Source organism: Raphanus sativus, chromosome 1 (assembly GCF_000801105.2).
Source record: "Raphanus sativus cultivar WK10039 chromosome 1, ASM80110v3, whole genome shotgun sequence".
Lineage (NCBI taxonomy): Eukaryota > Viridiplantae > Streptophyta > Magnoliopsida > Brassicales > Brassicaceae > Raphanus > Raphanus sativus.
Genome location: NC_079511.1, coordinates 10,505,524 through 10,518,367, shown reverse-complemented (window position 1 = coordinate 10,518,367; position 12,844 = coordinate 10,505,524). Strand labels below are relative to the sequence as shown.

Here is a 12,844-nt window from a genome sequence, read left to right as displayed (position 1 = left end):
TATGCGTTCATGTCAAGATTAATTTGAGATCGCCAGGCAAGTAGTCTCGCATAGATTTCTTAGTAGAATATCCAACTTCTTTTCATGTAGTTTTCATGAATTTAACTCAAAATCGATTAATAATGAATGTTGTAAATTATTTATGCGAAAATCAAAATAAAAATCATGAAAGTGACACTTAATCTCATTTTAAATCATTAAATTATTTTAATAATATAATAATCGTTTAATGTCCAAAAAAATCATCAAACTTTTTCACTAACACTTTTAAATTTCAAAGTGATTTTTGTATCACAAAAAACCGCAAAAATAAAAAGTTATCTATTGAATACATAAAAAAATGATGAGTCAGTTTATTTTTATAAAATAGTTATTTAATTAATAAAATAAACAAAAAGTTAAGTAAAAATTTTAGAAAATTAAACAAAAATAGAAAATTAAAGAAATATTCAGAAATAAAATAGAAACAGAAAATTAAATAAAATATTCGGAAAATTAAATAAAATATTAAATAAATTTCAGAAAATTAACAAAAACTTAAGAACTTAAAAAATTCAAATAGTTGATGTTTTGTATCAATTTTTTATTAGTCTATGAATATGGAAACATAACATGAATAATAACTATAACAAAGTTAAAAATAAATGTAGAGTAGATCATGCGAGTTTCTCTTTGAGTTCTTCAATTATCTTTGGTGAAATAGTTTGATATGACTTCTCGCTAGGATGGCCAATGTCCCAAAACACGTAACGAGATGCATCCGGGCAAGGAACTGGAGACATCGTTGGCATATAGCATCCATCAGCCACATCACTAAAACCTAGAAATTTCCAAGTTAAATAAAATAACAGATTATTCTTTAGACCAAAAACAAAGAACATATCATTTTTGAAAACATAGCTATAATGACATAAGGTACAAAATGTTTGGGCTTTATCATTAAGTAAAACTGTTACCTGAAACCTGAGGATTGTTGATGAGATCAAGAAGAGAATTATACATGTCTACGTAGACAAACTTGGCACCAGGAAGTGTTGTCCCGAGATTGTTAAGTTGCGCTGCTAACTTTTTGTTGAATGTATCAGCCCATTGATTTGCAGGATCTGCACAAACTTTCAAAAAATTTCCAGCCGCGTCTCTTGCTCCTGGCAAGCAACCTAGTGGTAGTGTTCCAAGAACCGCGAACTTTCTTGCACCAGTATCATATAGACTCTTCAAATAACAAAATATAAAATATTAATAAGTAATTAGTTTGACCAGAGAAAATAAAGTAATATTGACACAATGATATGTACCTTTAAAAGATTATCAGTCCAAGTGACCATTAGATCAGTGTAATCTGAAATAGTGGATTGTACCCGCCCAGTCGCAAAGGTGATGGCAAGATCGTTATTACCAGCTGAGATTAAATAAACGGCGTTTGATATAACTGCGTTTGTTTGTTCTCCTACAACCCCGTTTAGTTTAGTGACATACTCTTTGAAATATTTCACCTGATCTGTCACCCATATAACTCCCTATATGGACACACATTCCAGAAGACAAAACAACATTAATGTGTGAATGATAAATTAAAATACTAAACAAAATGTCGTTTTACTTGTGAACTGGCGGTGCGTTCATCGAGACCAGAACCACCGGATGCAAAACAAACACCGGTCGAGAGATCATTGTTGGAAAGGTTTGGATCACGGTAAGCTGGTAAGAGAGTTTTTAAGCTCAAACCTTCGGCTACACAATAAAAAGACTATAGTTGGTAATATTAAAAAAAAATAGAATTTAACTACTAAGATCATATGTGTTATTGAGGGTCGTATTATTGAAAATAACCTTGTAGAGTTGTATCTAGCTAATTGTAAATAATATTAAAAAAATTAAGGTTAAGTTATATACCAATTAGATCTGAGAAAACTCGTCCATTTCCAAATCGTCCAGTGGCTTTTCCACCAGCAAAGTCTCTACCATAAGGAGAAAAATTGCATTTGGTAAGAGTCATGAGATTGTTGTTGTTTCCGGTATCGAGTATGGAATCTCCAAAAGCGAAGAGTGCAGAAACTTTAGCATTTCCTGAAAGTGCTTGAGCATGACCAACAGAAAATAAGCAGACAGAAGACAATGCTAATGCTAATAACATTGTAGAAAGTAAAGAGAATTTCATATTTTTAGTAATTTGTGGATAAATTGAAAAGGTGGGTATATTCAACGTCAAAAGAAGACTAGTGTTTATATATACGTAGAATTCAAAGAAGACTGTATATTTCCAAATTCCAATGATTTTGATTTCAGTAAATTGTGGAAAAAAATCAAATTAACACAATGAAATTTGTGAGAATATTTAGTATTTACTATGATATTAAATACGCATTATAAATTAATATCCTCCTTATAGTATTTTACTATGATATTTAGAAATGAATATTTGTGAGAATATTTATTGAAGCAATGATTCATGAATGTTTATGCAGTTTTCTTTTTCTTGCCGATGATTATCCAAGTTCTTATATCAAATACCACTTGATTATCGTCCTTGTAGATATCCTCCTAGTCAAAATGGGAAAGCCTAATATTTACCTGATGGCTAGTATGAGAAAGTAAATCATTTACACTAATTTAATCATTAACTTCGAACTGTAATCCCCAAAATTGTCCATGAGTCATTTGATCTTTTGGAATCATAACCTATAATATTAAAATAAAAACACAAAGTTATACCTAACCTAATTCTAGGTAAAAATAATTAAGAAAATTATACACTATAATATTTTAGTTTAATACATTAATATTAGTAACTATACATCTTAAATCTAGCTTAATTATGGAAATATATTTAAAATTTGCCAACTAAATGTTATACCTCTGACAACAAAAAAATGTTATACTTATATATTCGACCCTTATATATATATATATATATATATAAACAAACAAACAGCTATTATATTACTCAAACATTCGACGTGACTAGCAACATATCAAATCATTTAAGAGCTCAGATATTTACCCAATAACTGTAGTTTCTAACTAATTAGTTGCCAATTGAGTGTATTCATATGATAAATTCGTAAATAACTTGCCATCAATTACACATGTTATAATATAATATTTCTTATTATCTTATATGATATTATAACATTACAATCTTCACTTTCTATTATATTTTGTGACAAACCATAAATATTGATTATATTATTTGAATAGTTCATAATAGTACACAAAAAGTTTTTAAAATATTATTTACTCTGTCATTTTATATAATATTAATATGGAAATTACAAATGTTTTAAAATATATTAAAATTATCATAAAGTTAAATTTAAAGTATGAAATAAAAATACAAACTTATAATAGGTTATTAAGAACAAAAACAATTTAAACTCTTATATCAATAAAAACTATTTTTTATTTCTTTGGATGAAATAATAGATTTGGTTATCAAAGTTTAAAGAATCAGAAGGTTTTGTAATATTAAAAATATATAAAATAATTTAATATAAAAATAAAGTATTATCAGATATTTTTAGATTTTAGATTTTTATTAGTAACTACCAAATTTTTAATTAATGGATTTTTTATTAAATCTGAGCCAGTTATATTCATCGTGACAGGTTTACGGTTCAACCATAGACCTATGTCGTATATGAAAACACTGCTTAAGACTCAAATATTATAATATAACCATTTTTAAATTATTTTTTTCTAATTAAAAATTTATAAATTCACGCAAATTTTATCAAAATAGTTAAAAAACATCTGCTTTCAAAAATAGTAGTAGATTTTAAATCGAATAGAGATAAAAATGTAGATTGATGGTTAAAACAATTACTATTATATTTCAGTAATGAGAAAATATTATTCTTCAATATAGAATGTATATATATTATTAAAAATTTAAAATTAAAGTACATTTTGGTGCTTGACAAAAAGTACATTTTAGTACTTGATAAAATGATAAATGAAAATTATTTAGAAACATAGATAGCAGATTATGTATTTCATTTTGTTTATATATTTAGTTATTGCATTTACAATAAATTAAATATTTCATTTTTGCATTTATTTTCATTTAGAAATTCTACCCATGTATTTAAAATCAATTTAAATGAATTAATTAATTACAATATTTGTTGTTTCTTTGTGGTGAAAATAAAAACACAAATTGAAATATATAGTAGATATTGTATAACACAATTTTCAAATAAAGTATTACCTTATTTAGTTTAGTAAGATATAAAAATTTCGAGAGTTTAATTTACAAGAAAACAAAATATCATAAAATTAAGGGATAATTTGCAAAATACCCTATTTAGGATTTAAAATTTGAAAACTGCATTTTCTATTTTATTTTTTGAAAAATACACTTCTTTAATTATGAAATTACTTGTTTACCCAAGATATTTCAGTAATTAATATATTAATTCGAAATTAATATAAAAATTCGTAATTAATAAAAAATATCATTAAATTTTATTTTTAAGATAAATATGTGTGTTGAGATAAATATGCTATTTTATCATTTTAATTTTATAATAAAAAAGATAAATATGTGAATGATTTGTTTTGACTTTATCATGAAGTTTATTTTATTTTCTTAACCTATATAAACAAGAAAGGATGAGTTACGTTCCTACCAAAAAAAGAAAGGATGAGTTACGTTGTTAGAAAACAAATTAGGTTTACAGATTTTCATCTTCTTTGGAATTGCTATCTAACTGAACCAAGTAAGTTTTTTTTTTTTTTTTCATCACCAAGTAAGTTCTAATATTTTGTTTTCACATATGTCTATATTTTTGATGTTTACGGTTTCTATTAGACCAATTATTTTTGATGTTTACCATTCTCATAAGTGTGACTTTGAGTAGTTCTGATCCACAAATAACCCAGGGTTAAGGCCTCGACTTGTTGCAGCCTTAGCAGCATGCGTACAAGGGATCTTGTCAACATTAAACACATTACATGTGCAAGTCATTTGTTGAAGATCAACCAAGTAATTTCATGACCCATCAGTAACCTGAAACTCATGTTGATTTATAGCCTGAACATCAAAAGTAGCCGCCAAATCACACCTTCTATTTAGCTTCTTTTCAACTTTAGGCGTGAGAGAAGATTTGATCATGGCAGCACTTTCTCGACGTTCGAAAAACCAGCGGGTAAGTCTATTCCGTATTGCTTCAATCAACGACACAATGGGGAGCTCACGTGGTTTCTTAAATGCCGCATTTATTGATTCTGCTGCATTGCTTGTAGTGATGTCGTATTTGTCTCCAGGAAAGTAAGCTCGTGACCACAGGTGAACATCCGCATCCTCCAGATAAACGCTCAACTTATGATTCTGACGTCGTATTTCACTGAAAATCAGGTCAAATTCTGCAGTTGTGTAAGCTTTGATGGCTGTCTTCACAAGGCGAGCAATCTTTCTCCCTCCAGGCTGAGAGATGACATTCTTTCGTAGATGATAGGTGCATATTCCACGCTGAGCCAATGGATACACTTTTGCAACTGCTTTTGCAATGGCTAGACATCTGTCAGATATCACTACTAAACTAGCATCATCAGTTACAATAGATGTCAATCGGTTGAAAAACCACTCCCAAAATGCTTCATTCTCAGCATCAACTATCCCAAATGCAAGAGGATACACATGAGAATCACCATCCTGAGCAGTTGCAACTAGCAAAACTCCCTTAAATTTTCCTTTTAAGAAGGTGCCATCAACAACAACAACTCTCCTCATGAATTTAAAACCCTTGACAGAGGCAGCAAACGAGAAAAACAAGTACTTGAACCTATGCTCCACTACAAGAAAAATCGGTATTAGTAGCACCCGAAAAACGCTATCATAGGGTTCTCGTAGCGTTTCGAAGAACGCCGTGACAGCCGCAGCTATAATAGAGCCCCCACTTATCATAGCGTTTTTTCATGTGCTATAATAAATAGACATATTGTAGCGGTAAACGTCTGCTCTTAATTAATCTTTTTATAGCATTGATTTATTGCTATAATGTATATTTTCATGACATTTTTATAAGGCTGTAAAAATGTTATAATAACATAGATACAATGCTATGTTATTATTTCTCATTTATATTTTATTAATTGAAATTATAAATTAGTATATTTTAATCCAGGTTTAAAATTAGAATTAAATTCTAATATAATTGGTTTGTGAAAAGAAATATTTATTATTAAAAATTTTGGTTTACAAATGTATGGGTTTATTACAAAAACCGGTTTACATACAAATCTGGTTTATTAACTAACCCTAACCAAACCTAACCTAACTAAGCCTAACTAAATCACGTTCTTCTTCAATCTCCGCCGCCACGACGCCTAGACCACCAGCCACGACCACCACCGTTCGATCTGCTCGTCATCTTCGTACGCGTCTCTGTCTGCTCTTCAATCTCCATCGTTGCTTATTCCTCTGCCTCCGCCTCTTCTCTCCATCTCCGGCTGTTCTTCATCTTCTTCATCTCCTGGTTATCTTGAAACCCAGTTTTCAAAACAAAAACAGAAAAAGATTCAAACTTTCATCAACAGTTTCAGACAGGGAGACAATCCGAATTTGGCACTTCACATCATAACTACAAGACAGATTTAGAGAAACCCTTTTAGAAAAAAAACCAGGAAACTCTGATGAATAATCCAAATCACGGACTAAAAAGTTTAGCCATATCACCTTCAAGTCTCTGAAATCAGGGCTTTCGATTTCCGACGAGTAATTGAAAAGAAAAAGAGATGCAGTGTCGTGACTGTGAGAGAGAAGAGAGAGGAGAGAAATCTGAGAAACAAGAAACGAGAAAAGGAGGAAGAAGAAAAGAAAGAAAAAAATAATAAATGTGTTTAATTGTATCCGTTGGATGAGAGTTAATGAATGGCTGTGAACCATTGATTTGTTGTGATCCATGCCATAAAAAAATTGACCAATAGGAAGAAAGTGTGAGGATAGATAGACAAAATGATTTTGGGCCTTTGATCAAAATCAAAATCAATGGCTCTAAAAAAACAATACAAATTATCTCTCTAATTATTTATAGTTATTGTAAAAGTTATTTAAACTTTAACTTGGTGATTTAACTTTATTTTGTAAATTTATAATTTGAAATATTATATATATAATTTGGAGTAATATATTTATCTTATGGGAATTATTAATTATTTATAATTTAAGATTTGATATTTTATGGTATATGTTAATATGAGGTAAGTGGTTTAGGGTTTAGGGTTAAAATTTATAATTAATATTATAGTTTGAGTTGTAGCATATAATGGAGTTTAAGTTTAAATTTATATTATAAATTTGAAAATTTTAGATTTGTGACTTTGTATGTAAGGTTTAAGTTTGGAGTTTAGGGTATTAGATTTAGGGTGTACATTTAAGATTAGTGTTTCAAATTTAGGTTTCATTTAATGATATAAGATTATCAAGATGATAAGATTTAAAATTTAAACTAAATCAAACTAATGATATAAACTTAACAAGATGATTAATAGGTTTAGGGTTCGGAATATAGTGTTTTGAGGTATGTGGTTTAGGGTTTAGAGTATGAGATTTAGGATGTAGATTAAAGATTTAGTTTTTGAGTCTATACATTTAAAAATATTAAATTTTAGTTTAAATTTAAGATTTAAGTTACACTATGAAAATATTAAAGTTTATTATGAAATTTCTAAACATAATCTTTATTTTATTATGAAATTTCAAAATTTAGTGGGAAATCATAAAAGAATATTATTTACAAATCAAAATTTTAAACAGAACTTTTATAAATATCATTAATCATTCTTTTGCTAATCATCCTCTTTTTTCATTGATAAAAATGTATTGCATAAATTATAAACTGCAAACTGATTTACAACTAAAATATACATATTATATATTGCATTAAATTCATCAACCATACATTTTACATAGAATTTCCAAGTCTTACCCTAACATCAAACATGTGTTATACTATCACCATAACTCTTAGTCAAGTCTTATACTAACTCTATTTCCTGAATTCCTCAAAGTAAAATGCTTCTCGCTCCTTGGCTTTCTCTCCACATCTGGTCCCAGTTTGTGTATTTGTGGTCAAATTGTTAAAAATATCTGCAAACACAGCAACGTGTAACCATCATTTACCACTGAAGAATGCTAAATGCTAAATAGAGATCAGTGACTAAAGTTTCAAACTGTGTAAGATGTGTAGAGGACACTCAATGATAATCTGCATAGAAAGATTACAACTTTTAACTATTTGATCTACCAACGCTATATGTCAAATTAATATCACCCTCATACTTGCCTACTTGGGAAATAGTCACATGAAAGTTGCATAAAAGATCATAAAGAGAGCAAGAACGAAACATGGCTCTCAGCTTAAACTGCACTGTAACAATTATCAAAGTATAAACAGCATCCCTAGATATATACGATCCCAAACGTCCATAGATACAGAGACAAACACAATGAAAAGCAATGCCAAAAAGATCAGAAATCACAAACCATAACTGGAACTGAGACTTCAAAGCCATAATTTTGTCTACTAACTATATATTAAGCACTCATTGGTCAAAATAATCAATAAAAATGTAAACTTTATATCATATTCATGGTCCTAAGATCTACAAAGACAGATCTAAAGCTTGCTTAAGCTCTTCAGACATAACAGTCTACTTCATACAGTCTTACGGATCAATGTAGCTTTAAAATGGGCAGGTTGATTCAACAAGCCTAAACATACCTTAGCGCGAGAAGTGGATACCCTGAAGCAATCAGCATTCATCCTCACAAGACACAACCCAGGAAAGATAACCTACACTCACAGACATTCACGATACACTATAAAAAACAATCTTCTTGCTGAAGTTTTGTGTGAGGCAATTCGTCGAACACTTTGTGACTTACATCGAGATATTTCTGCAAGGTCTTCGTCCTCTTTCGCGGTCGACTGAGACGGCCTGTTCCCATCATGCTGAACACGTCTTCCTCGATCTCGTCGCGAGACAGAGCCGCCCAGAGCCTGTGATTCTTGGTCTTCACCTCAACAACGCCGCCGTAGCCTAATCCGGGAGACTCCGCCGGAATCTCTCTCTGCCTGTTCGATTTTGCCTCCACCGCTGCAATTGGTTTCTGATTCTTCGCCGCCTCCGAAGCTCCTCCTCTGCCGCACGCCTCCGAGGGGACCACATGTGAGAGAAGAAAGAAACCGTGGAGAGACTTCATATTCGCCGGTGAGGCAGACATTGGGGACGAGATTTGGAGTTATCGTCACTGCAACTCCGACACAAGCTCCTTCGTGGCTTAGTCTCGCGAAGAGATCTAATACTCTTCAATTTCAATTTGAAAACCCAAATCTCATTTCGCAACACATACGAGAACAAAAAAAAATTATTTCTACAAAGCCAAATATTATGGTGCCAAATGTGTTTTTTCACTAAGTATTTGGCGCTCGTAAATGTTACAGAGATTAAAAAATAGATTTTTGACTTCCCGCTTCTTAAAAATCCTACAAAATGCTGCATAACACTACTTTAACGCTGCAATAAAGTAAGACATTCCAACTAGACACTTTTAGTAGCAGTTTGTGAATTCGTGCTACGGTGATGTGCTACCAATACTCATATTTCTTGTAGTGCTCAGAATTAACCTCGAGAGATGCTATTGTACCCGGGTTAGCCATAACAAGCTTATGCATGTATACTGGAAGCTGCGCATAGCTACTTTCTGGAGAACCTAATACCTCTGTCCGAGCCTCTTCCCTAGCTTTCCATATCTTCCAATATTTTGAATCAAGACCATATCTTTTTTCATAATACTGGAAATCAACTCTGGTTTCATATTTAGACCTGAATTCCCAAAGTTTTCCAGAAGAAGCTTACTTATAACTCTGGAAGAAGCTCTCGGTCCACCAATGTTTCTGGAAAAACATGTATGCTTGTCGATGTACTTTGTTACCCAGAAAAACTCACTTGTCGGATTAGGGGCCTGTTTGTTTCTCCATCTGGATGAGTCATTTGGATGAAGATGAGAGTTTTGTTTGTTTAGACACTAAAACTACAATTCATTCAGATGGATCATTCGGATGACTTTTGAAAATCTAGGCTTAATTTTAAAGTCCATTCAAATGAACCAATTTAGATCATTTGAATGTAGATGGTTCATTCAAAATGATATAATGTCTATTATGCCCCTAATATAATTCACAAATTATAAACCTAAACATAATATTGTCCCACATAAAAATTAACAAAAGCACAAAAACATTTTTTCCATCAAAACCGAAAAATTCATTTTCCCGCCAAAACTGAAAAATCTCGTTTTCTCGCAAAAATGTGTTTCCCGTCAAAAAAATCATTTTCCCGCCAAAAACATGTTTTCCCGTCAAAACCGAAAATTTTGTTTCCTCGCCAAAACCGCAAAAATGCATTTTCCACCAAAACAAAAAAAATCTCGTTTTCCGCCAAAATCGAAAAATCTCGTTTTCCCGCCAAAATCACAAAAACGCGATTTCTCGCCAAAACCGTAAAACACATTTTTCCGCCAAAACCGCAAAAACATTTTTTCGCCAAAACCGCAAAAACGCGATTTTCCGCCTGATAAGCCCAAAATCGGGAGGATGGCTTTGGCCGGATGTTGGATATGAACCGAGAAGTCGAAGGAACTTCTGGAACTGGGATGGATTGAAAGGATCGTCAAGAGGTGCGGAATGGCTCTTGATATACCAACGATCTAAGGCTAACCACCAAAGAACGGATGAATGTGTTGGCTAACCACCAAATAACACACACAGATGATTGGCTGACCACCAAATCAACAAGCCGGTTCAAACCGATGAACTAGCTAAGAACTCTCTCTCACTCAGAGAAGAAGAACAAAGAAATAAACAACCAAAATGAACTGATTTTATTCAAGAATGAGACTACATATTTATAGTACTTTGTAGTCAAAGAAATAAATACATTTGTGGGGGAAAACAATGCATAGAAAATGAAAACATTGACTAGAATGTGATAAATGAGTCAAAGTGCGGAAACTGATGAAGTCTGGTCAATGTTGGCGAATTTGAGGAAGACTGGTCAAAGAAGACCCTTCGGCTACTGTCCAGGTTCATCCGAACCTGCTAGTTCTGTGGCTGGACAAACGAGGGCTGATCCATGCGGGCTTTCACTCCGGAAGTCCACGGGTCGATATAGTGAAAGGCACAATCGGTTTGGACGGTTAGATCGGCACGAGCTGATGGTAAAACCTCGGTTGAGTCGAGCTGGTTGACAAGATTGCCACCTTGGTTTGTGTCCATGAACAAAAAAGAACGGTGCTCGATTTTGGTTCTATCATACTCTCCCTCTTCAAAAAGATTTGTCCTCAAATCTGGAACATTAAAAGGAAAAGGGGTATAAGCACAAGAATAATAATCAATACATTGCTCACCTTGGGTTTGGTCCGGCTCTTTAATGGACGAAGATCCTTCTTGATGACCACGGTTTTGCTCTCCACCTGACCCTTCCTTCGGTTCATGTTTATAGTCATCGAAAATTGGCAAAAGATCTTCCTTTTCTGGCTCGGTTTCAACTTTCTCCAAAGTCACCAACGATTTCTGTTTTTGGCACTTGTTGGCATAATGACCGACCCTATGGCATTTGAAACACCTGGTAGAAAGAGCTTTGCTTGTGGGTTTCACAGCTTTGCTTTTATCAGAAGACAACACATTAGTTTTCAAATCTGAATTTGAAAGAGAAGAAAGATTACTTTGTTGTTTTGGTGCAGGAGAAGTGTTGGTGTTTCCCTTCTTTTTGAGTTGTCGGACAGCATGAATTGCCTTATGCAACATCTTCTCCAAGCTGGCATAAGTCTGAAGCTCTTTCTGATCAAGCATATCACAGCTGCTTCTCTTGGCTTTGGTGAAGGGACGATCACCATTTCTGACCCTCTTTTCAACATCATTGGACATGTTTCGTCTCTTCCTTTGTTTCTGCACAAAAGCAAACTCATTAGAAGCAAACTGTTTCTTATCAAAAATCAATTGCTCCTTTTCAAAAACAGTTTTAAAAGGAAAGTAGACGTCTTGTTGTGGTTTTGATTTCTTGAGAAGTCCAAACATCCTGAAAACACTTAACAACCGAGTTAGCAAATAAAAATCCTCACACTCTCAAAGTGTTTAGCTCTCGATTTTTAGGTGATCACTCAGAGTTCTTTCCACTGGTTCAAAGGATGATAGGCAGTCAAAATTCAGCAATCAAAACCAAAACAACTTTTTATGGGTAAAAGAAAAGAAAAAGAAAGATGAAGAGATTTTTGTATGGATCCGCCTTAACTGTCCTAAAGCCGGATTTCTCCTCGGCCAGCAGGCTTTCTCTTCCACGACTCCCCCTGGATTTCTCTTCAGTAGTGATTCAAGCCAAAACTTTTTACTTTTTTTTCTATTTTTTTTTCGATTTTTTTTCTTTTTTTTTTTAAAATGGTGATCACAAAGGAGTAAAGGAACAGCCCGGATCCAAAAATAAATAAGAAAAGAAAATGATGAAGAGATGAGAAGGTGAAAAGAAGATAGAAAACAAACCAGCCAAAGTGGCTCTGATACCAAATGATAAGCCCAAAATCGGGAGGATGGCTTTGGCCGGATGTTGGATATGAACCGAGAAGTCGAAGGAACTTCTGGAACTGGGATGGATTGAAAGGATCGTCAAGAGGTGCGGAATGACTCTTGATATACCAACGATCTAAGGCTAACCACCAAAGAACGGATGAATGTGTTGGCTAACCACCAAATAACACACACAGATGATTGGCTGACCACCAAATCAACAAGCCGGTTCAAACCGATGAACTAGCTAAGAACTCTTTCTCACTCAGAGAAGAAGAACA

At 32.7% G+C, this 12,844-nt stretch overlaps 3 protein-coding genes and 1 long non-coding RNA gene across 5 annotated transcripts; all 4 read right to left on the bottom strand.

Moving 5' to 3' along the window:
- Positions 1 to 467: 467 nt before the first annotated feature.
- Positions 468 to 2,158, bottom strand: LOC108858534 (GDSL esterase/lipase At1g23500). Its single transcript, XM_018632451.2, has 5 exons — positions 1,894 to 2,158; positions 1,601 to 1,731; positions 1,296 to 1,517; positions 957 to 1,212; positions 468 to 820 (listed from the first exon to the last, which is right to left on the bottom strand). Exons 1-5 carry the CDS (start codon positions 2,156 to 2,158, stop codon positions 657 to 659), a joined length of 1,038 nt encoding a protein of 345 aa, XP_018487953.2. The 3' UTR covers positions 468 to 656.
- A 2,832-nt stretch (positions 2,159 to 4,990) lies between these two features.
- Positions 4,991 to 5,905, bottom strand: LOC130496908 (uncharacterized). Its single transcript, XM_056989584.1, has one exon. It carries the CDS (start codon positions 5,903 to 5,905, stop codon positions 4,991 to 4,993), a length of 915 nt encoding a protein of 304 aa, XP_056845564.1.
- A 254-nt stretch (positions 5,906 to 6,159) lies between these two features.
- LOC130497735 (uncharacterized) lies at positions 6,160 to 6,821 on the bottom strand. The gene is made up of 2 exons (XR_008936739.1): positions 6,677 to 6,821; positions 6,160 to 6,581 (listed from the first exon to the last, which is right to left on the bottom strand). It is a non-coding gene; the product is annotated as an uncharacterized LOC130497735 (long non-coding RNA).
- Positions 6,822 to 7,829: 1,008 nt separating this feature from the next.
- On the bottom strand, positions 7,830 to 9,591 carry LOC130499916 (uncharacterized). 2 transcript variants are annotated; one of them, XM_056994451.1, is made up of 3 exons: positions 8,888 to 9,591; positions 8,724 to 8,795; positions 7,830 to 8,089 (listed from the first exon to the last, which is right to left on the bottom strand). In XM_056994451.1, the coding sequence occupies exons 1-3, from the start codon at positions 9,224 to 9,226 to the stop codon at positions 8,072 to 8,074; spliced, it is 429 nt and encodes a 142-aa protein (XP_056850431.1). In that variant the 5' UTR covers positions 9,227 to 9,591; the 3' UTR covers positions 7,830 to 8,071. The 2 variants fall into 2 exon arrangements, with proteins under 2 accessions (XP_056850431.1, XP_056850407.1); XM_056994427.1 differs by lacking the exon at positions 7,830 to 8,089 and having other exon boundaries at positions 8,121 to 8,795.
- Positions 9,592 to 12,844: the final 3,253 nt, after the last annotated feature.